We start from the raw sequence: 19,754 nt of genomic DNA, 5'->3' as shown, positions 1-19,754 counted from the left end.
TCTTGTCTATTCTTAAACACTTTTCTATGTTCCTGTCGCTCTCAAAAAATGATTTGGCGTCATCTGTGGTCATCAGTTGTTCTATCTTTTTTTTCTTTTTCCATATGTTTTGTTTCTTCTTGTAATAGGTTGTGTTTGTGTTTAAAAATTAAGTTTAATATTTTGGTATGGTATAAATGGGTGTGTCTAGTCAATGTTCTTTTTATGTCAGGGTTGGTTTTTTGTTAGTGGTCAGTATAGGCAAATGCTGTGTCAAGTTTTTGATGAAGTTAGGTATTAAATTAGATTTTCTACATTTTAACAAAAATTTTTAGCTGGATTTAAGTTTAGTTAATTTTACCAATGTTAGCTGGAATTTCTTAATTGTTCATTGTTGTTGTTGTTGTTGTTCTTTTGGAATCCTTGTATTTAGTATTGATTTATGCATAGCTCATGTTGGCTGCTATGCATATTTATTGATGGTTTTGGCGACCTTTCCATATTTTAAAATATTCGTTGGCTGGCTCGAGGTCCGGCTTGTAAAAACAAACATTAAAACAATTTTATTTAAGTTTTGTTTCCGATATATTTCGGTTGCATATCGGAAAACCGTCTTCAGGGCACTAACACGAAGATACAAAAAACAATTAAAGATAAAACAATTACAGATAAACATTAATTTGAACATTTTACATGCAATTTTTTACACGTCTGCGCTATTTGACATGGAGATTCAAGCTGAGGCTGTTTGGCTGTTTAAAAGATGTCTCTACAAGTGATCGCCATTGTCTGTCTATCTTGTAGTTTAGTCGCTTGTTGGTGGGTTTGTGTAGCATATTGCTTTAATGGTATCTTTACTTCTTCGCACAAACATTCGCTGTTTCCATATATATATATATATATACATATATATATATATATATATATATATATATATATATATATATATATATATGTATGTATAATATTCTAGAAGCATCTTATCAAGTTTAGTGACTCTAGTTCTTCATATTTACCCAATTTGCTTAAAAAACAGGATGTCGATATCGATTTTTATCGATTGCTTGGAAACGGAGTAAGTTATCAATTATCGGAAACAAAGTCTATCTGCGATACCAGATTTCGGCAGGTGTAGCACCAGCGATTCTCATCATTTCCGCGAAATCTGGTCGAAGCACTCTCGGCTGAGAGGGAGCGGGTTTATCAAGTCACGAGATGATAGCTAAGCGCAGTCACTGTTTATGCCTGTTGCGCGGCACTGGCAAGCTTCCTATTGGTCACTAATCTGTTCGTATTAGTGAGCGGATTAAAAGCTCGCTCGCGAAAGCTTGAAAAGATTACCTCATATTGAGCCCTTACTTCGAGAGCGCAATTTTTGAGATTTGGAAGAAGAACTTTACGGCGCTTATGTAAATTAAAGAAACTCGATCAGTTGTTTATTTTAAAAGGCGGTACTTTCGTCACTCACATGATACCTTCAGCCGGTGGAACACCAATATGTGAAATTGAAATGTTACATTTCTTAAACAAGTAGACAGAGGCTATTATAGAGCAATGTATAAAGTGCACTAAAGAAAGTGTTTAATTATCGTGCTTAGATGAATATTATTCATGTTTCGCCCATAAAATATTAAATTTGGACAAACTTATTAAAGTTTTACTATCTGAACATTTCAAATGGACAAAGATGAAATAACTACTATAGTAAGATAACATTGTTGGGGAATATGGAAATATTTTCATTTAAAAAATAAAAGCATTTCAAGTCGACTCGAAGGTCAAGTTATGACCTCATTCTAATTATAATGTCCTCCTCGCGGTGTTTCCTGGGTACCGATTTTGCAGCGGTAGCTAATTCGAGCGGCAACTTTGTGATATATAATTTGAATAAAAAATAATTTAATCACAAAAAAAAAAAATCATTATCACCCTTATTTATAGAAGTGGCATATGGTTCAAGAAAAAAATTTATAATAATTGTACCAATAGTTGCACACTAAATACGAAATTATATTTTTGGAAACAAATATGCATATAGAAGATAAGTGGTATTTGGTTACAGCTCTTAACAATTGTTAAAATACTCTATTTTGAGAAAGGGTGCCTTGCTTGTCAAAAAATGAAAAATGATAAATATCTTACATGCTGTTTGCGAGTGGAGAAGAAGACATGACTTTCTGACTGCTAATTAAAGGCATAGCAGTGCTTAGAAACCATAACAATGAGCTAGAAGGGTGCTGAAGCTAAGATCATAAGCTGTTGCTTCAATCCAAAGAGAGATGGCAAGGACAGAATTTGTAGTGTGCTTTATTCATTGTCGAAACGTTTGTTCTGACTCTTTTTGTTGTTGGTAAGTATGGAAAATGTTGGCATTGAATTTTTGACATCGACAGAAGTAGCTGTAGAAATTTAAGTTTTGTGCTTGCCACCTCGTTATTGGGCATCATGAATCTTAAAAAAGATCTTTTGATCCAAATGGCTCCTCTGTCAGTTTATTATTGAATACGATCGTCCGTACATTAGTATGAAGCGGCATGACTCGTCGCAGTGTCTTGTTCGAAGAGCTTATGACATGTTCGCGTCCATAACTTTCTCGTTTAGTTGTAACTTGATCAATGGGACCGTCAGGGTTTGGACTAATCAAACAATATTCGTTTATGGGGCCAAACTTACTTTTCCCCTACGGTTATACACTTTCGCTACTAAGTCAAAAGTTTGAAACTGGTACGGTTAATAGTTCAGTGAAAGCTATTGTGACGATCGGATGTTTGCATATCTGCTCCCGTGAGTGCCTGTGATAGTGCGCCGGTTAAAATAATTTCTTTATTTAAGTGAAAGAAACTTCTACCTCTTCTGGCCCAGGGCACCTAAAACAAACCCCTCACATAGTGTTTCTTCAAACTACGAATGCTGCCGCTAGCAGCTCAAGTGCACTGCTAAATTTAATATTTAAAGAAACAATAAATGTTACTCAAAACTTTCCCGTGGTTTTGCGCGAGTCAAACTGCAAAAGGTTAGTTCTAATAACTCTCTTATCCGAGTACGTGAGAGCTCTAAATCTTTCGCGAGCGAGCTTTTAATCCGCTCACTAATACGAACTGATTAGTGACCAATAGGAGGCTTGCCAGTGCCGCGCAACAGGCATAAACAGTGACTGCGCTGAGCTATCATCTCGTAACTTGATAAACCCGCTCCTTCTCAGCCGAGAGTGCTTCGACCAGATTTCGCGGAAATGATGAGAATGACTGGTGCTACACCTGCCGAAATCTGGTATCGCAGATCGACTTTGTTTCCGATAATTGATAACTTACTCCGTTTCCAAGCATTCGATACAAATCGATATCGACATCCTGTTTTTTGAGCAAATTGGGTAAATACGAAGAGCTAGAGTCACTAAACATGATAAGTTGCTTCTAGAATATTATATAAGTTAATATTTAAAGAAAAGGTCTTCTCGAATTTTCGTTATAGGACTTTATTTTGGGTATTCATAAAACACTAGGCCGATACGCCGCAGTGAGTGAGTTAATTTTAGCGCAAAGTGCTGGGCCGATGTGCCTGAGTGAAAGTCGAATTAAAAACTAATTTTTTAATACACAGAATATTTCACTTAAGCTAAGCCAAAACTCACATCACGCCACAATGTCATGATCGGCAAGCCGACTCAGCAAAATCTTAGGCAACCGGTTACCGCCGCTGACCATTGCAGCTATAGCGCGCGATAAAAAGTATGCAGTGTCGCAATTGCGAGCGCTGTTCCTTAACTTCTGAAACACGCGATAGCGAGGCCTTCAAGTATAAGGCCGTCCTCGGCCGACCCAATTCCGGCGACGACTTCTCGTAACTGCTTCGCAGACTTCTTTGCGTCGATGATCCGCCAAAGAGTAAGGCCCATGCAGATTAAAGCACGGCATATGGCTCCAATGATGAATGCCACACGATAAGCTTGATCAGTTCCGGCGTCTTTCTTGAATTGCTGTATCACCTCCAAATTACGTTCACTCAAACGATGATGGTAAGGGAGGCTGAGGACATCTTGGCTGGCAGTGATGTTCAGCAAGGGAGAATTGGCAATACCCGGGACTCTATTGCGTACGTTGTTCTGATTGTAAAACAGAGTCCCGTTAATTGCAACTCGATCTCCGAACGTGGTGAGATGCGTGCCTTGTACCTGGATCTCAGTGCCGTTGTCCACCTGAATCCTTGCGGACCCTTTGTTTAGGATGATGATTCCGTCATATACATGGGTGATTATTTCCAGGTTGCTCGGCTGGATCTCGCAGTGTGCCGTGCCACCTGCATGGAGCTCTTTGGCACATGAACTCTCTAATGCCAGACGACAAAATGTGGCTGCAGGTGAAGCGGTGCAACTCTGCAGTGTGTATGTTTCTCCATCGCATGCGGCTATGACGTTGTCAAACAATCGCAATATGAAGCTCTTAGGTTGTCCTTGTGGACCACCCTCCCTCTAATGAGGACCTCGGTCCCCAGGTCTGCTTCCATGGCCTTCAAAAGACGGGTCGAATTTCGCCTCAGCTATGATTTTTATGATTTATTTTAGTCACTTAACCAGCCACGTTTGCGGGTCCAACGCCGCAGTCACGCACTTGTTATTCGTAGTCGCTCACTTCGCTGCAGTCTCCGCTGCCCGAAGAGCTCTAGCGGCTGCGGTGTAAAAATATATGTAAATCGCACTGCGCTTGAGGGCACCTTTGTGAATCACGAGATTATGATCGCTAATTCACTGTAACTGCAGCTTATTGCTCCTTGTTGTAGTGTTCACTGCGCAACTACATTTGTTAACTCACATTTACTATTATTATTATTAGCGACGATCTTATTATTACTTTATTATTTTAGTTTTGTAATGTTCACTGCGCGGCCCTGTTGGTGTGACCGCGACTTAATGTTCACTCTGTAAGACTTACTTTCTTTGCAATCGCGTGGGTAATCGTAACTACCACTAGTCGGGCGCCAATTAATATTTAAATAAAAGGTCTTCCTGAATTTTCGTTATAGGACTTTATTTTGGGAATTCATAAAACACTAGGCCGATACGCCGTAGTAAGTGAGTTAATTTAAGCGCGAAGTCCCTGGGCCGATGTGCCTCAGTGAAAGTCGAATTAAAAACTAATTTTTTAATACACAGAATATTTCACTTAAGCTAAGCCAAAACGCCACAATGTCATGATCGGCAAGCCGACTCAGCAAAATCTTAGGCAACAACGGAAACTCTTGCAGCAAAACAAAAGTGTCCGGTTACCGCCGCTGACCATTGCAGCTATAGCGCCCTGATACAAAGTATGCAGTGTCGCAATTGCGAGGGCTGTTTCTTAACTTATGAAACACGCGATAGCGAGGGTTGATTATAAACTTAAGAAATATCCTCTATGAAGTGTGATGTGTTAACTTATATATATAATAAGTATCTTTCATTGTATACCTATTGCCACATCCCCGCTACCTCCTCAGAGTTATAAATCAAGTTAATAGCCCTGCTTACAAGAAATGAACAAATTCTGATTTACATGCTTTTGAAAAAGAAAGGAACAGGCTTAATATGGAACGACTCCGAAAAACTCTTCGCACATGGTGTGTTTTACAGGTCAACGCCAACATATATGTTTTTAACAGACTTTGCAATTTAATCTTCCTAGTCCATCATCCATGCAAAAATGGAACTTCATTAAAAAGCTACATCCTGAACACAGCAACAAATTTTTGTGCGAAGAAGAAAAAATGCCATTAAAGCAATGAGCGAACATGCGATAAAGTTGCAATTAGGACGAATTTGACCTACAATACCTCTGTTATTAATGGCTTGCAACATTTACTTGAACGTTCTGGCAAAATGAGCAGTCACATTTGCGTTTTCGTTTTACGATGCATTTTTAAAAAATTAAATTATTTTAAACTACTTTGTTCCTGAAACAAATATAATATATTAAGATATATCAGTATTGCTGAGAATATCGGATTAACATTAATGGGTGTAGTCTATGATCATGAAGAAAATAATAGAAAATAATAATAGATATAATATGTTCTATGACAATCCGCATCTTTTTAAATCTATTAGGACTAATAATGATTAGCAAAATTTGAAACTTTTGATGGATTAGTCGATTTCCAAGTTATTAGGGAGGTTTACGAACATGAATAGGGATCAGTCACGACAATGATTAAATTAACAAAAAGTCACGTGAATCCAACACGGCTTCATTTAACGCATGTATGTTTGACCAAGCAAATTTTCAGTCACACCCTATCAGTGGCTATTAGAACTTATAATAAAAACAATCAATTGCAACGAAGCAGCCCGAAGTGGCTGACCCAACCGCTACTTCTGTTGAAAAAGTTATTGACCACTTTGATTGCCTAAATAACAGAATTTTAAATGACATTGATAAAACAGTATGGAAAAAGATTAAAAAAAATGAAGGTATACTGAAGAAGTATAAATTTATATATATTGTAATAACTCCTGCAGGATGGCCATGTAATAACTTCGAAATAATAAGTTTGAATACAGACCGTTTTAGATTGGAACGTCTGCTCCGTTTTGCTATTTTATTGAGAAATGTTCTTCTATGTTCGTGTTGGGTTCTGCTAACCCGAAACATGCAATTCTTATATATATGTGTTTATATGTACGTATAGGTATTTTGGTATATACATACATAAGTATGCAGAAGGCATGCATGTGTTGTGTATGGTTTGACCAAAGACAATATAAACACTAAGATGAGTAACGCCCATACATTTGAATGCGATTCAAATTTTCTAACCTGGCCTTTCATCTGGCCTTTGAGGCTTCGTACGGCATGCCTGCCGACTGGTTGTTCGTTCTCCAAAGACCAGACGAACGAATGCCGATGTCGCGGCTTGCTGATGCTGACACGAGCAATGAAGTTAGTCGTCAGCCTGCCTTGAGCAAAGCTGGTCGACGCTGCTTTGCCTTGGTTTTTTCTAACAAAATTCTAGCTCTTTTGTATGCTATTTCTAATCTAAACTTTATTTCCTTAGTCATCTAAATTATAAATTGGATCTATGTAAATAGTTTTGGTAGTTTTGGTATTGAATCCAGACATCCCAGTCAGTATTGTCTGCAAAGATGTATGTAGATGTATGCAGAATGTATTCATTAAATGTTCGATGACTTCGTTCTATTGTCTCTAATGTTTGATGATGATATGCAGTAGAGGTGAGATTCTTGATCTTCATATACTTGCATAAATCAGTAAAAATCTGGTTTTTATACTCTGTTCCCATGTCCGAGATGAACGTCTTCATTGGACCAAACTTAATTATGAAATTTTCAAATATAGCTTTTGCGACATTATTTGCGCTTATGCTTTTTATTAGAATGGCTACTAAATATTTTGTAAGGTCACATATTAATGTGACTATGTATTCATTGCCATTTTCCGATTTAGGTAGCGGACTAACTGGATCCACTATCACTCGAAAGCATTCACAGGTGTTTCTGTGAGAGTAAAAAGAGTTTTTGTGTGCGTCTTTGTTTTAGACATTTGGCATTTTTGACATCTACGTACGTACTCTCTTATATGACGTGTCATATGTTTCCAGACACTGCTTTTTATTTTCGCTAGCGTTCTTGTTATGCCACTATTACCTCCTTGAAATGGGTCGTCATGGTATGTAGACAGTATTTGCCTTATCTCTTTTTCATCGTTTATTTGGGTCACCGGCTGGAGTAGCGCTACTCTTAAAGATGTTAATATTTTATTGCCCATATTTTTGAAAGAATTTATTGAAACTGATTCAAAGATCTTTTCGCTCGGTGCCATTTTGAGTTGGCTGATTTTTAATATACCGGCTTCTGTTTCAACCGTTGGAATAACTGACCTAAGTCGAGGATTCCGTTAGTATATAAATCACTAACTTCAATTCTTGCGATAATTTTATTTCCATGTTTAAATAAACATTTATATTCTATTATGCGCAAGGTCACTACTTTTCGTACTTTATCATTTGTAATGACTTCATGTACGTTGGGCTTAGATACATTTTTATGACTTTGCCTTTGCAGAAGTTCGTAATTTTCTATAGTACAATTTTTATTTTGTCTACTTTGTCGCCTGGTAGTGACTTTTAGGACTTTATGTTGCATATCTTTAGTTTGTGAGGCGGCTACTGAAGTCCGCCGACCCACAGTTTTCTTGGCAAGGAGCCATCGTTCCCATGACCAAATCACGGCGAGGAGCCGCTGGAGGGACAACCCAACAATGTGTTTATAAGTCTTGATGGAATTAGCAAAGACAATATAAACACTAAGATGAGTAACGCCTATACATTTGAATGCGACGCAAAATTTCTAGCCTGGCCTATCATCTGGCCTTTGAGGCTTCGTACGGCATGCCTGCCGACTGGTTGTTCGTTCTTCAAAGACCAGACGAACGAATGCCGAAGTCGCGGATTGCTGATGCTGACACGAGCTACGAAGTTAGTCGCCAGCCTGCCTTGAGCAAAGCTGGTCGATGCTGCTTTGCGTCGCTTCGTTTTCGAAGTACATTGAGCGAAAAAGTTAAGAACTTACGATCGACGCAAAGTGCTTGTGCTTTATTCATGAAATGCATGCTTTATTTAAATGATATATTACCCTAGATATTAACAAATCTTTTTACAGGAAAATTTAAGAACTTTTATAATTTTTACACAAGGCGCTTTTTGCGCAATAACTATGTTAAGAAAATAGCACACATAGATTGATTTCACTTTTCTTTTTGGACAGTGTATGCTCGAAAAAAGTTCTTGTCTCAGCCAATAGCGTGAATGCACCTTTCGTATTCGTGAATTATATATGCATAAGAACTATAAAGTATGTATATATGTGTGTTATTCATTGCTTTGGCTTAAGCTGGCAAGAAATTAATTTTGTTAGTTTTCTTACGGAGATCATGACCTATCCTGCCTCGTATTAACCACATCCTGGAGCGGTTGCGTCACGCCTGGTTCATCTCCACTCTGGATTTGAAGCACGGGCACTGGCAGATACTGACGGCAGCCGATAGTCGGGAGTGTACGGCGTTCACAGTCCCTGGAAGAGGTTTTTTCCAATGGCGGGTGATGCCATTTGGTCTACACTCGGCGTGTGCGACCTTTTAGCGAGCATTGGATACAGTAATAGGACCGGAAACAGAGCCCCATGCGTTCGCCTACCTAGACGACATTATGGTAATAGCAGCAAAGAAAGAACAACATGTAGAGAATTTGAGGGAGGTATTCCGCTGGCTAAGGCCGACCAATCTCAGGTTAATTAGGAAAAAATAAAGCTTCTTCCGGGAGAGGTTAGTCTACCTAGGACATGTGATTTGCGGGGAAGGGATACATACTGATCCGGAGAAAGTGGAGGCGATACGTAGCCTGAGGGCCCCGACAAATTGCAAAGCACTGCGGCAGTGACTCGGGATGACGTCATGGTACAGGCGCTTCGTCCCTAACTTCGCGACGCAAGTACAGCCACTTACAGCGCTCTTAAGGAAGGGTCGATCAGGAAGTTCCGCTGCTCCTCCCCCTCGCGTCCCTGCGGGACCGGATTTCGTCCTCAAGCCCTTCGAAGCCCCTCCTGAACACCGACCATAGCACATCTCTAAGCCCACCGACCGGCCCTGTCGCAGAACACCTCACTCATCGGCCGGGGCAATCTATCGAGGGCGATGGCGCGTTTCTCTAGGTCTCCAAGAACTAGAGGGGATCGGAGCGATCTTCGTATCTCATGCCCCACCTCCGAACTTGTTCCGGAGCGTTTGTGAAAGGCCTAACCTCCGACCGAGAATATGGTTGGTGCCCCACGCCTACGTTGGTCGTGGTTGCACGGCGGTCTCCATTTTCCTTGGGATCGGGAGCCTCTTCCACACCCGTGACGGTCACACCAGGGATAGGCGGCTGCGGACGCCTGTACAATTGTTTGCTCCTATGATCAGGCTCTGACTTTTGGCACGGCCGTCCAGCTACGTCAGATGGGACGCCCCACGATAGCAGCTCTAACGTTTTCGCGAATTGAGACTTGTGAGGCGGCTAATGAGACCAGCCACCCCACAGTTTTCACGGCAAGGAGCCGTCATCCCTTTGGCCAAATTACGGCAAGGAGCCGCTGGCGGGACAACGTATTAATTTTCTTTTATATAAGAGTATTAATTATATTAGGTTAAGATCTTAGTGAAATAAGAGGCAAGGAGCCATCAGTAATATAAGCAGTTCGATTAGTAGCAAAAAAGCAAGGAGCCGCGAATATTATAATTGATTTAAATAGTGAGTTTGAATTTAACCGCCGGCCGCCGCTGCAACCGTGCGTTGTCGATCGGTTGCTCAACACCGTCTTTGAGAGCGCAACTTCAATTCGGCGGCGAAGAGCGAAAGGTCCGTGGTGAAGTTGCGAAAGCTCGCGGCGAAGTTGAGCAGCCGAAGCGAGCGAATGGCTTCCCGGCGAGCGTGCCGGCACTTGTGATTGAACGTTAAGGGTGAGTAGAAGTGCTGCGCGAGATACACGAAATCATAGATGGTATAGTGGAGCGCTAGGGCTCCAGAAGACAGTGCGGCAGGGTTTAGCTTAGGATTTACGATAAGGTCGGAATGAATAATAGTGAATAAAGTGCCAACGTTGTAATTATCTAGAAAGTATTGGATTATTCCCTGTTTTCTGGTAACCCGGCTTACCTTAACATCGAAACTAACCGGTGTTCGACCTAACCTCGAACGAGGGGCATGCGATACGAGATTGTGGCTCCGGGGTGGGCATTGCCGGTTGGTGTCTAGGTAGTGGAGATGGTGCGAGGCCACGGCCCGCTAGTGTAGTTGGTGCGAGGCCACGGCCCGCTAGCATAGATGGTACGAGGCCACGGCCCGGCAGAAAGATAGAGCGATTAGGCAGTGTAGTTGGTGCGAGGCCACGGCCCGCTAGTGTGGTTGGAGCGAGGCCACGGCCCGCTAGCATAGATGGTACGAGGCCACGGCCCGATGGTGTAGGTGTGTAGAGGTAGATCTGGGTTTGGTTTGGTCAGGATACTCACCCCCCCTTTAAGCCCTCTCTCCCAGCGAAATTATAAATAACCTGTAACTCGCTAAACCTGGTAAGACTGATAATTATACCCCGTCCAGAAGCTTCCTAACAAGTTGCGCCCGAGCAGGGACCAAGAGGCGTTTAGGGGTGTGGCATGTCGGCGGATTAAAGCCCGCAAGCATGCCCGAATAGGTATTTTCAAAAAAAAAATAAAAAAAATATATATAGGGTATTTCTAGTAGGGTATACCCTAGAGGGAAGGTAACCTAGCAGAGAGCAGGAAAATGAGAAGGTCATGTATGTGCGAAATATGAAAATAGGGTATTAAGTAGTCCGGTATACCCCAGAGAACATTCCTATACCTTGTGTTAGGCATAGCCAGAAAATGAACACGTGCAGCTGGTGAGTGACAAAAATGCTAGCAGCAAGCCGGCAAGTAAGATAAAGAGACGAAAACATAACGGTCGGTCGTGAGAGTACAGCGCGCGCGCACCAGCCGGGCGACGTCGAGACCACGCTCGCACACGGGTGCCCACACGGGCGTCGCGGCAGCGGTTGTACAGTGTGGCGAATCCAACTCACGCGCGGTGAAAAGTTGAATTCGTGAGTACAGCTGTCGGGGCAGTGAAGTGGTCACCCTTCAAGTGAATGTGAACAAAGGGAACAATAAGAGCGGAACAAGTGCCCAATAAAAATAAGTGGATAATAATAAATTTTCTTTTATAAATAAATTAATTAAACAAAAATAAATAAAAATAAGTGAATAATAATAAAAAAATTCTCTTTTATAAATAAAATTAATTAAACATAAATAAATAAAAATGAGTGGATAATAATAAAATTAAAATAAACCGAGGTTCACAATAAAGATAAAAGCAGCGACGACATAAGGAACAGCCTTAAAGCGGAAAAGTGAGAAAAGAAAATTTTGAAATACTTTTTGTTGAGTTTTTTTTTGAAAAAAAAGGGGGGTAAACACTTTTGTGGAATATTGTTTTGTATTTTTGTTTGGTGAAAGATATAAAGACAAAAAGAACAAACAAAAAAAAAATAGCTGGAATGTCAGTTTGCTAAAACTCTTGAGCCGCCATCTTGGGGCGTCCCACCCGACTTTGGTGGACGGCCACGGCAAAAGTCGGAACCTGACCTCAGAAGCTCCCAGCTGTACGGGCTTTTGCAGGCGCCCACCCCGAGTTTGACCGTCTCGGAGATGGGTCCACCCTAGAGGTAGAAAAGGCTTTGAGAGTAGACGTCGGCTTAGGGGAAAAAATGATCAGCATGACGATGCTCATCATGCCCTCAATGTTGGACCACGTAATCCTGGGTATGGATTTCTTGAGTGCAATGGGCACTACAATACGCTGCGGCGAGGCAGAACTTGTCCTAGAAGCAGTGACGACACCGGGCTTGAGGCCAGGAACGAGCGAGGAGTCGGAGAAAGGTCCTTCATATCATGAAAGGCGAGCACCTGCTCGGCTACAGAGGGAGCCGGAGGAAGGCCTCCCAGGTCATGAAAAGGGAGCACCTGCTCGGCGACAGAGGGAGCCGGAGAAAGGCCTCCCGAGTCAGGAAAGCGGAGTACCTGCTCGGAACCCGATGGAAAATGTCAGGAAAAAGGAAGTAAAGTCCGGCTCAAGTCGAGAGCCTGAAGAACCCAAGAGGCGACGCGTAGAGCTGCAAAGGCAGACTTATATTGGCTACGGAAGCGGCACGGCGGAAATGGACGGAGTAGGAGCAATGGCCAGAATCCACAGGGGCCAGGAGCGGTCATGGAGTTCTGTCTGGAGTTAAAGTGGTGCCAGAAAGTGGTGCCAGCGGATCTGGATTCATAACTAAGGGAGTTCCTGGAGTCAGAGCTGGCTCTCTTCGAGGGGCTGCGGGGAGTCTCACACATCGCGGAGCACAGAATCCGGCTGAAGGATGACAAGCCGTTGAAACAGAGATACTATCCCAAGAATCCGGCCATGCAGAGGGTAATCGACGAGCAAGTGGATGAGCTGATCCGGGCAAATGCCATCGAGCCGTCGCATAGTCCGCACAGCGCCCCGATCGTCTTAGTCAAGAAGAAGACTGGCGAGTGACGTATGTGTATTGACTACCGACAACTCAACGCGCATTCCATTCCGGACGCTTATCCTGCCTCGTATTAACCACATTCTGGAGCGGTTGCGTCACGCCTGGTTCATCTCCACTCTGGATTTGAAGCACGGGTACTGGCAGATACTGATGGCAGCCGATAGTCGGGAGTGTACGGCGTTCACAGTCCCTGGAAGAGGTTTTTTCCAATGGCGGGTGATGCCATTTGGTCTACACTCGGCGTGTGCGACCTTTTAGCGAGCATTGCACACAGTAATAGGACCGGAAATGGAGCCCCATGCGTTCACCTACCTAGACGACATTATGGTAATAGCAGCAAAGAAAGAACAACATGTAGAGAATTTGAGGGAGGTATTCCGCCGGCTAACGCCGAACAATCTCAGGTTAATTAGGAAAAAATGAAGCTTCTTCCGGGAGAGGTTAGTCTACTTAGGACATGTGATTTGCGGGGAAGGAATACATACTGATCCGGAGAAAGTGGAGGCGATACGTAGCCTGAGGGCCCCGACAAATTGCAAAGCACTGCGGCAGTGACTCGGGATGGCGTCATGGTATAGGCGCTTCGTCCCTAACTTCGCGACGCAAGTACAGCCACTCACAGCGCTCTTAAGGAAGGGTCGATCCGGAAGTTGCGCTGCTATTTAGAAGGGTACCGGTTCGACGTGATATCTGACCATCTAGCACTCAAGTGGCTCAATTTGATCGAGAGTCCGTCCGGAAGAATCACGCGATGGGCGTTAGAACTGCAACAGCTCCAATTTGACGTCCATTGTCGACGAGGGAAGCTCAACGTCGTGGCCGATGCGCTATCGAGGCACCCTCTAGAGACCTGTCAGCAAGCAGTGGTGGCCGAGGCCCCCTGCAAATGGGTCGCGAGTATGCGTGCCAGAATCGCCGAAGAGCCAGCCAAGTTGCCGGATTACATCGAAGAAAACGGACAGCTATATAAGCATTTGGGTCACCGGATAGATGAGGACTACATCCCTGGAAACTATGCGTAGGCAGTGGTCAACGCCAGAGGGTACTGAGGGAATGTCATGATGCTCCCACGACCGGACATCAAGGTGTCAGGAAAACGGTGTCGAGGTTAGCCCAGCTGTACTACTGGCCGGGTATGTTCCGCGATGCCGCCAGATACGTGAGATGTTGCGAAGACTGTCAAAAATTCAAGAGTGAGCAACTCAAACCGGCTGGTCGCATGCTGACGAGGCAGGTGGCAGAGCCGATGGCGGTACTTTGCGCGGACTTCGTCGGACCCCTTCCACGGTCGAGACATGGAAACTACTGGTGTTCCATGACGCTTTCTCGAAGTGGGTGGAATTGGTCTCTCTTAGGAGAGCCACAGCAGCACACCTGTAGACCGCGTTTCGAGAGAGGATTCTAAGTAAGTTTGGGGTACCTAGAAAGTTTGTGTGCGACAACGGGGTACAGGTTACGAGCCGGAGCTTCAAGTCGTTTTTGGGGTCCCTGGGTGTAGAGATCCAGTATACCGCCCCAGGGCAGGGAACCTCGGTTACCCGCAGCTCTGTACGATCAGGTGACCCCGGGGTCCGCAACTAGTGCGCTCGACCCTAGGACAAAGGCGGATAGGCTAAAAGAAATTTTTGATATCGTCCACAGCAACCTCCAGCGCGCATCAATAGACCAGACTCGGTCTTTTGACTTGCGAAGACAAGAGTGGCGGCCTTCGCTGGATTCGATGGTCCTGTTGAGGCAGCACCAGTTGTCCAACACAGCCGAAGGTTTCGCCGCAAAGTTGGCACCCAATTTTGACGGCCCCTACAGGGTCGTCAAATTCATGTCCCCCAATATTGTACGGCTGGCAGGCGAGCATAAGAAGAGGGTGGCCAACAGGCCAACAGGCGGCTACTGAGGTCCGCCGCCCCACAGTTTTCTTGACAAGGAGACATCGTTCCCATGGCCAAATCATGGCGAGGAGCCGCTGGCGCGACAACCCAACAAGGTGTTTATAAGTCTTGATGGGATTAGTTATATAAGAGGCAAAAGGCCGCCAATGTTACAAGTAGCAATTGTATTAGTTATATAAGAGGCAAGGAGCCGACAATATTATAAGCCGCAGTGTATTAATTATATTATAATCACCAATTATTTTAGAGAGTAGAGGCAAGGAGCCACGAAAGTTATAAGAGCAAATTTGAATTAAACCGCCGGCCGCCGCTGCAGCCGTGCGTTGTTGATCGGTTGCTCAACACTGCATTCGGGAGCGCAAATCCAATTCGGCGGCGAAGAGCGAAAGCTCCGTGGCGAAGTTACGAAAGCTCGCGGCGAAGTTGAGCGGCCGAAGCAAGCGCATGGCTTGCCGGCGATCGCGCTGGGACTTTGGAACGAACGCTAAGGGTGAGTAGACGTGCATTGTGAGACGAGGAAGGTCATAGAGTGTACAGCGGAACGCTACGGCTCCAGAAAACAGTGCGGCAGGGTTTAGCTCGTGAGGTACTCTAAAGTTGCAATAAGCGAGGAGTGAATAAAGTACATATGTTATAATTATCGAGAAGAAACCGGATAATTCTTTGTTTTCTAGTAACCTCGCTGATGTAGTAGGGCGTCCGCAGGGTTTCCAGATGAACTTTACGAGTTTCTGTATCGTTGGGGGAGCGTTTCTGCTCTGCACAAATATAATTAAGAAGGTTCGAAAAAAAACACGTTTGTTCGCTTGCAGGTTATTTTTTCTGCTGTTCTACAGCATTACAATGTAATAGTGGTTCCGGAGTTACATGGCGGTTGGATGGCGACTGCCGGATACACTTCTTGTATGAACACTCGCTTATCTTGCAGTATTGCAAAAAGAAAAAGGGAAAGGGATATGGCTCTGTTCCTACTGGTGAGCGCAGGAGCCGGACATTATCCACCCGAAGACCGTTTTTTGGGACAGTGGTGCGCCGCCATGGCTCGGCAGGACGCCTTAGAGAATTAAGTCTGGGTAGATATCCGAGCCCAAAACCAGAAGTAGAGGACCCCCGACTAGAAAATGACCTGGAGTCAGAGCTAGGAGATCAGTAGGATCTTCCGACATTAGAGATGTCGGTCTTGAATTCGGGCATGCTTCAACTTTGTATAGGAGCGTGGAAAGCTATACGAAGGTGTATTTGGAGGTCGATGTAGACTTATAAAATAGATTTTTGAAACTCTTTACACCTGCCTCCCACAGGACACCCATATGCGGTGCACTAGGAGGGTTGAAGTGCCAGGACAGTTTCTGGAGACTGTAAGTGACCCGGAGTTGAGTCTTAAGCGCTTCTACAAAATCGCGCGAGAGGACTTTGGCCGCTCCGACGAAGGTTTTGCCGTTGTCGGAATGCATTTGACTTGGGCACCCTCGTCGTGGAATTTTTCTATGGTCAGGTCAGATGTAGCTTCTAGATGGATGGCTTTGGTGCTGAAGCAGACAAAGACGCACACGTAGCCCTTTGTAATAAGACAGGCTCGACCTGTGTAATTTTTCACATCGAAGTTGCCTGCAAAATCGACTCCTGTGTGAGTGAACGGCCGAGAGAATGTAACTCTCTCCACTGGCAAGTCGCCCATGAGCTGCGTTTGCAATTTCTTTTTTCGAATGACGCAGATTTTGCTGGAATGGATTGTGGACTTAACCAACACCTTCAGCTTTGGAATTCAGTACTGTGATCGTATTAAACGCATCATGAGCTGGTTGCCTCCATGCAAGAATATAAGATGGGTGAAAACGGTCAAGAGACGCGAATATGTACATGTGTATGGCAGTATGATTGGATGCCGCTCATGGTAGCCGAGTGCTTCGGCCGGTCTTACACGACCACATGCTCGAATAATTCCCTTACCATCTAAAAAGGGGTTCAAATTAAGGAGTTTGCTGGAAGTGAGCTGTTTCTTCGTGCTCAAGCAAGTGTACTCTGACGAGTATGCTTGTCTCTGGGTCAGGAGAATGAGTCTTTCTTGTGCATAAGAAATCTCGTTGCTGTCAATTTCAATAGTTGACGGGAGCGACAATTGTTTGCAACAATTGAAGAAGCGATAGATGTATGCTAACTCTCGCAGGGCTCGATCGAACTTGGAGAAGCGCTCGAGGAAAGAAAATGAGGGAGCCGTGCTTGCGAGGTTTACTTTAATCGTACTCTATTGTCGTATCTGGGAGGGGATCTGAAGGAATGGGCCATTGGTTCTGAGGTAGGCGTAACCATTCTGGCCCGTGCCACCACAGCTCATTGTTGACTAACACTTGTGGTGTGGCACCTATGCTCGCTAGGTCCGCTGGATTGTACTCGGATCGCACATGGGACCATTTATCGGAGTCGGTGGCCTGAGTAATTTTTGCGACTCAGTTTGCTACAAAGGTAGTCCAGGCGCATGGTGGCTTATGAAGCCAAGCTAGCACAATTGTGGATTCCGTCCAATAGAACCAGTCGCCGCCAGCGGAAGGTAGCTGGGGACTGAGTGCAGCGGATAACTCGGACAGAAGTGCTGCTCCGCACAGCTCTAGTCGTGGCAAGGATACCGTTTTGACCGGAGCGACCCTCGTTTTCGCTGTTAGAAGATGTACTGAGATGCGATCTTGTATCTCAGTGCGCACGTAAATGGCAGCCCCATATGCACGCTGCGAAGCGTCACAAGACCCGTGGTATTGAAAAGTCCCCTGTGGGCGGAATTCGACCCATCTAGGGATGCGAATCGCACTGAGGCCCGAATACTCTTGCAGAAATAAATTCCACTTACTGAGAAGACTCTCAGGTAGCGGATCGTCCCAGCCCAGTTCTTGGAGCCAGATCTCCTGCTTGAATATTTTTGCCCGAATAATAACTGGACCCAGCCAACCTGCTGGATCGAACAGTTTGGCAATCTGTGAAAGAACTTCACGTTTGGAGACGGACTGTTTGGTTGTTAGCTCGTATGGAGCGAAAGAGTACTCATCGGTGTCAGCTTTCCATCTGATCCTGAGTGTCTTTGCCGAACAGGTTTCTTCGATCTCTAAGAAGTCGGCGCGAAGCAAGTGGTCCTTGGGAATCGCTTTTAGCGAGTCCTTTTCATTTGATGTCCATTTTCGCAAGGGGAACTCGGCAGATTCAAGGGCTTTGCGGAGTTCTGCAATTGCTTGATCTGCCGTTGATTTGGAATGGGCTCCCGCTAGTACAACGTCAACATACATATTGTTTGCGATAATGTGACTTGCTAAGGGATAGAGCGAACGAACGATAGATAACTGATGTAGTACCCGGATTGCCAAAAAGGGCAGTTAACTCCTTACGTGACTGTACTGAGTTCGAAGTCACGAAGCTCGTTGTCCTTTGTTCGGAACAGAATTCTCTGATACAGCGTGTGTTTGGGATGCACAAGTATCTGCCGATACATTTTCGTGATATCGGCATTGAAGACATATCGGAAGAAGCGCCATCTTAGAATTTGAATGCTTAGTCGGATTGCAGAACGGGCCCTGCATGTAGCACATCGTTCAGACCTTTACCATTCGATGACGGGTGGGAGGCGTTACTACGCGGAGCTTGGTCGTGGTACTGTCAGGCTTGTGAACATCATGGTGTGGTAGATAAAAGTTATCCGAACCATTGCTTGGAGGGACTTGTCGCATGTGACCTAAGTCCAGATATTCCTGGATCACCGCATCGTACTGCTCCTTAAGGGGGGCAATTTTTGCCAGACGATTCTCATTTCGTAGAAATTGAGCTAGTGCGATGGACCTTGAATGGCCTAGCTGGATGTGATCGGAATTCTTGAATGGTAGTGTGACCAAGTATCTGCCGTTTTTATCCCTTTTAGTGGTTTTTTGGAAATTGCGCTCACAAAACAGGTCAGATTCCTTTTCTAGCTTTACTGGAATATCCTCCTCCTCCCAAAATGTTATGAGCAGTTTATCCAAGATCGCATTTGGATTCAGCGAGACTTGAGTCGAAAAGGATGCGACCGATTTGGCACTGGTCTTAGAAACGGGGCCTGTAAGGATCCAGCCGAAAATCGTTTCTTGAGAGTGCCCCATATGTTGGGATAGGAGCCACCTAACAATATGGATGGGAGGATATCGGCGCCGAGAAACACGTCTATCTGTGACCTCCTATAGAAAGAGGGATCGGCCAAGTGTAATTTTGGAAGTTCTTCCAAAGCGGTTTGGGGGATGGTGTAGGAGGGCAAATTGCCTGCTAGACCTGTGCGTCGACGGGCTGATAAGGAAGTTTAACCCTTTTGAACAATCGCTCTGAAATAAAGGTCGCTTCAGACCCAGAGTCAATTAATGCCCGAGCTGTAAACTTTGTGCCCAAATGACACACTTGGATGACAGTCGTGCCGAGGAGAACACCATGTGAGTTTGCGGAAAAGTAGTTTTAAACGGTAGCTTGGGTTGAAGTAGAAGTGGACTGTATAGACGAAGGAGGGTTCAAAACTATTGGTGTTGTGAAAGCTGAGGGCACCTGGGGTCTGTCACGGTGGAGGAGCGTGTTGAGACGTCCCTTGCACGTGAAACAACTATGTGCGCTGGTGCAGTCTTTCAACTGGTGCTGTCTGGCGAAGCAGTTTAAGCACAACTTTTGTTGCTTAATGACGGAAACTCTCTCGGGTACGGACATTTGTAGAAATCGTGGGCATAGACGCACGGGATGGTTTTCCATTCTGACACAATTTGCAGTGTTGTGACTTTGTAGACACTGTAGCC

The 19,754-nt window shown here is 44.5% G+C and overlaps 2 protein-coding genes across 2 annotated transcripts; both read right to left on the bottom strand.

Annotated features, from left to right (window-relative positions):
* Positions 1 to 17,201: 17,201 nt before the first annotated feature.
* LOC138911092 (uncharacterized) lies at positions 17,202 to 18,239 on the bottom strand. Its single transcript, XM_070208264.1, has 3 exons — positions 17,810 to 18,239; positions 17,472 to 17,620; positions 17,202 to 17,396 (listed from the first exon to the last, which is right to left on the bottom strand). The coding sequence occupies exons 1-3, from the start codon at positions 18,237 to 18,239 to the stop codon at positions 17,202 to 17,204; spliced, it is 774 nt and encodes a 257-aa protein (XP_070064365.1).
* A 303-nt stretch (positions 18,240 to 18,542) lies between these two features.
* LOC138911091 (uncharacterized) lies at positions 18,543 to 19,082 on the bottom strand. Its single transcript, XM_070208263.1, has one exon. The coding sequence runs from the start codon at positions 19,080 to 19,082 to the stop codon at positions 18,543 to 18,545; it is 540 nt and encodes a 179-aa protein (XP_070064364.1).
* Positions 19,083 to 19,754: the final 672 nt, after the last annotated feature.

This window comes from Drosophila virilis, chromosome 3 (assembly GCF_030788295.1).
Source record: "Drosophila virilis strain 15010-1051.87 chromosome 3, Dvir_AGI_RSII-ME, whole genome shotgun sequence".
NCBI classification, from domain to species: Eukaryota; Metazoa; Arthropoda; class Insecta; order Diptera; family Drosophilidae; genus Drosophila; species Drosophila virilis.
The sequence above is the reverse complement of the archived record's forward strand: the minus strand, read 5'-3'. Positions and strand labels throughout refer to the sequence as shown.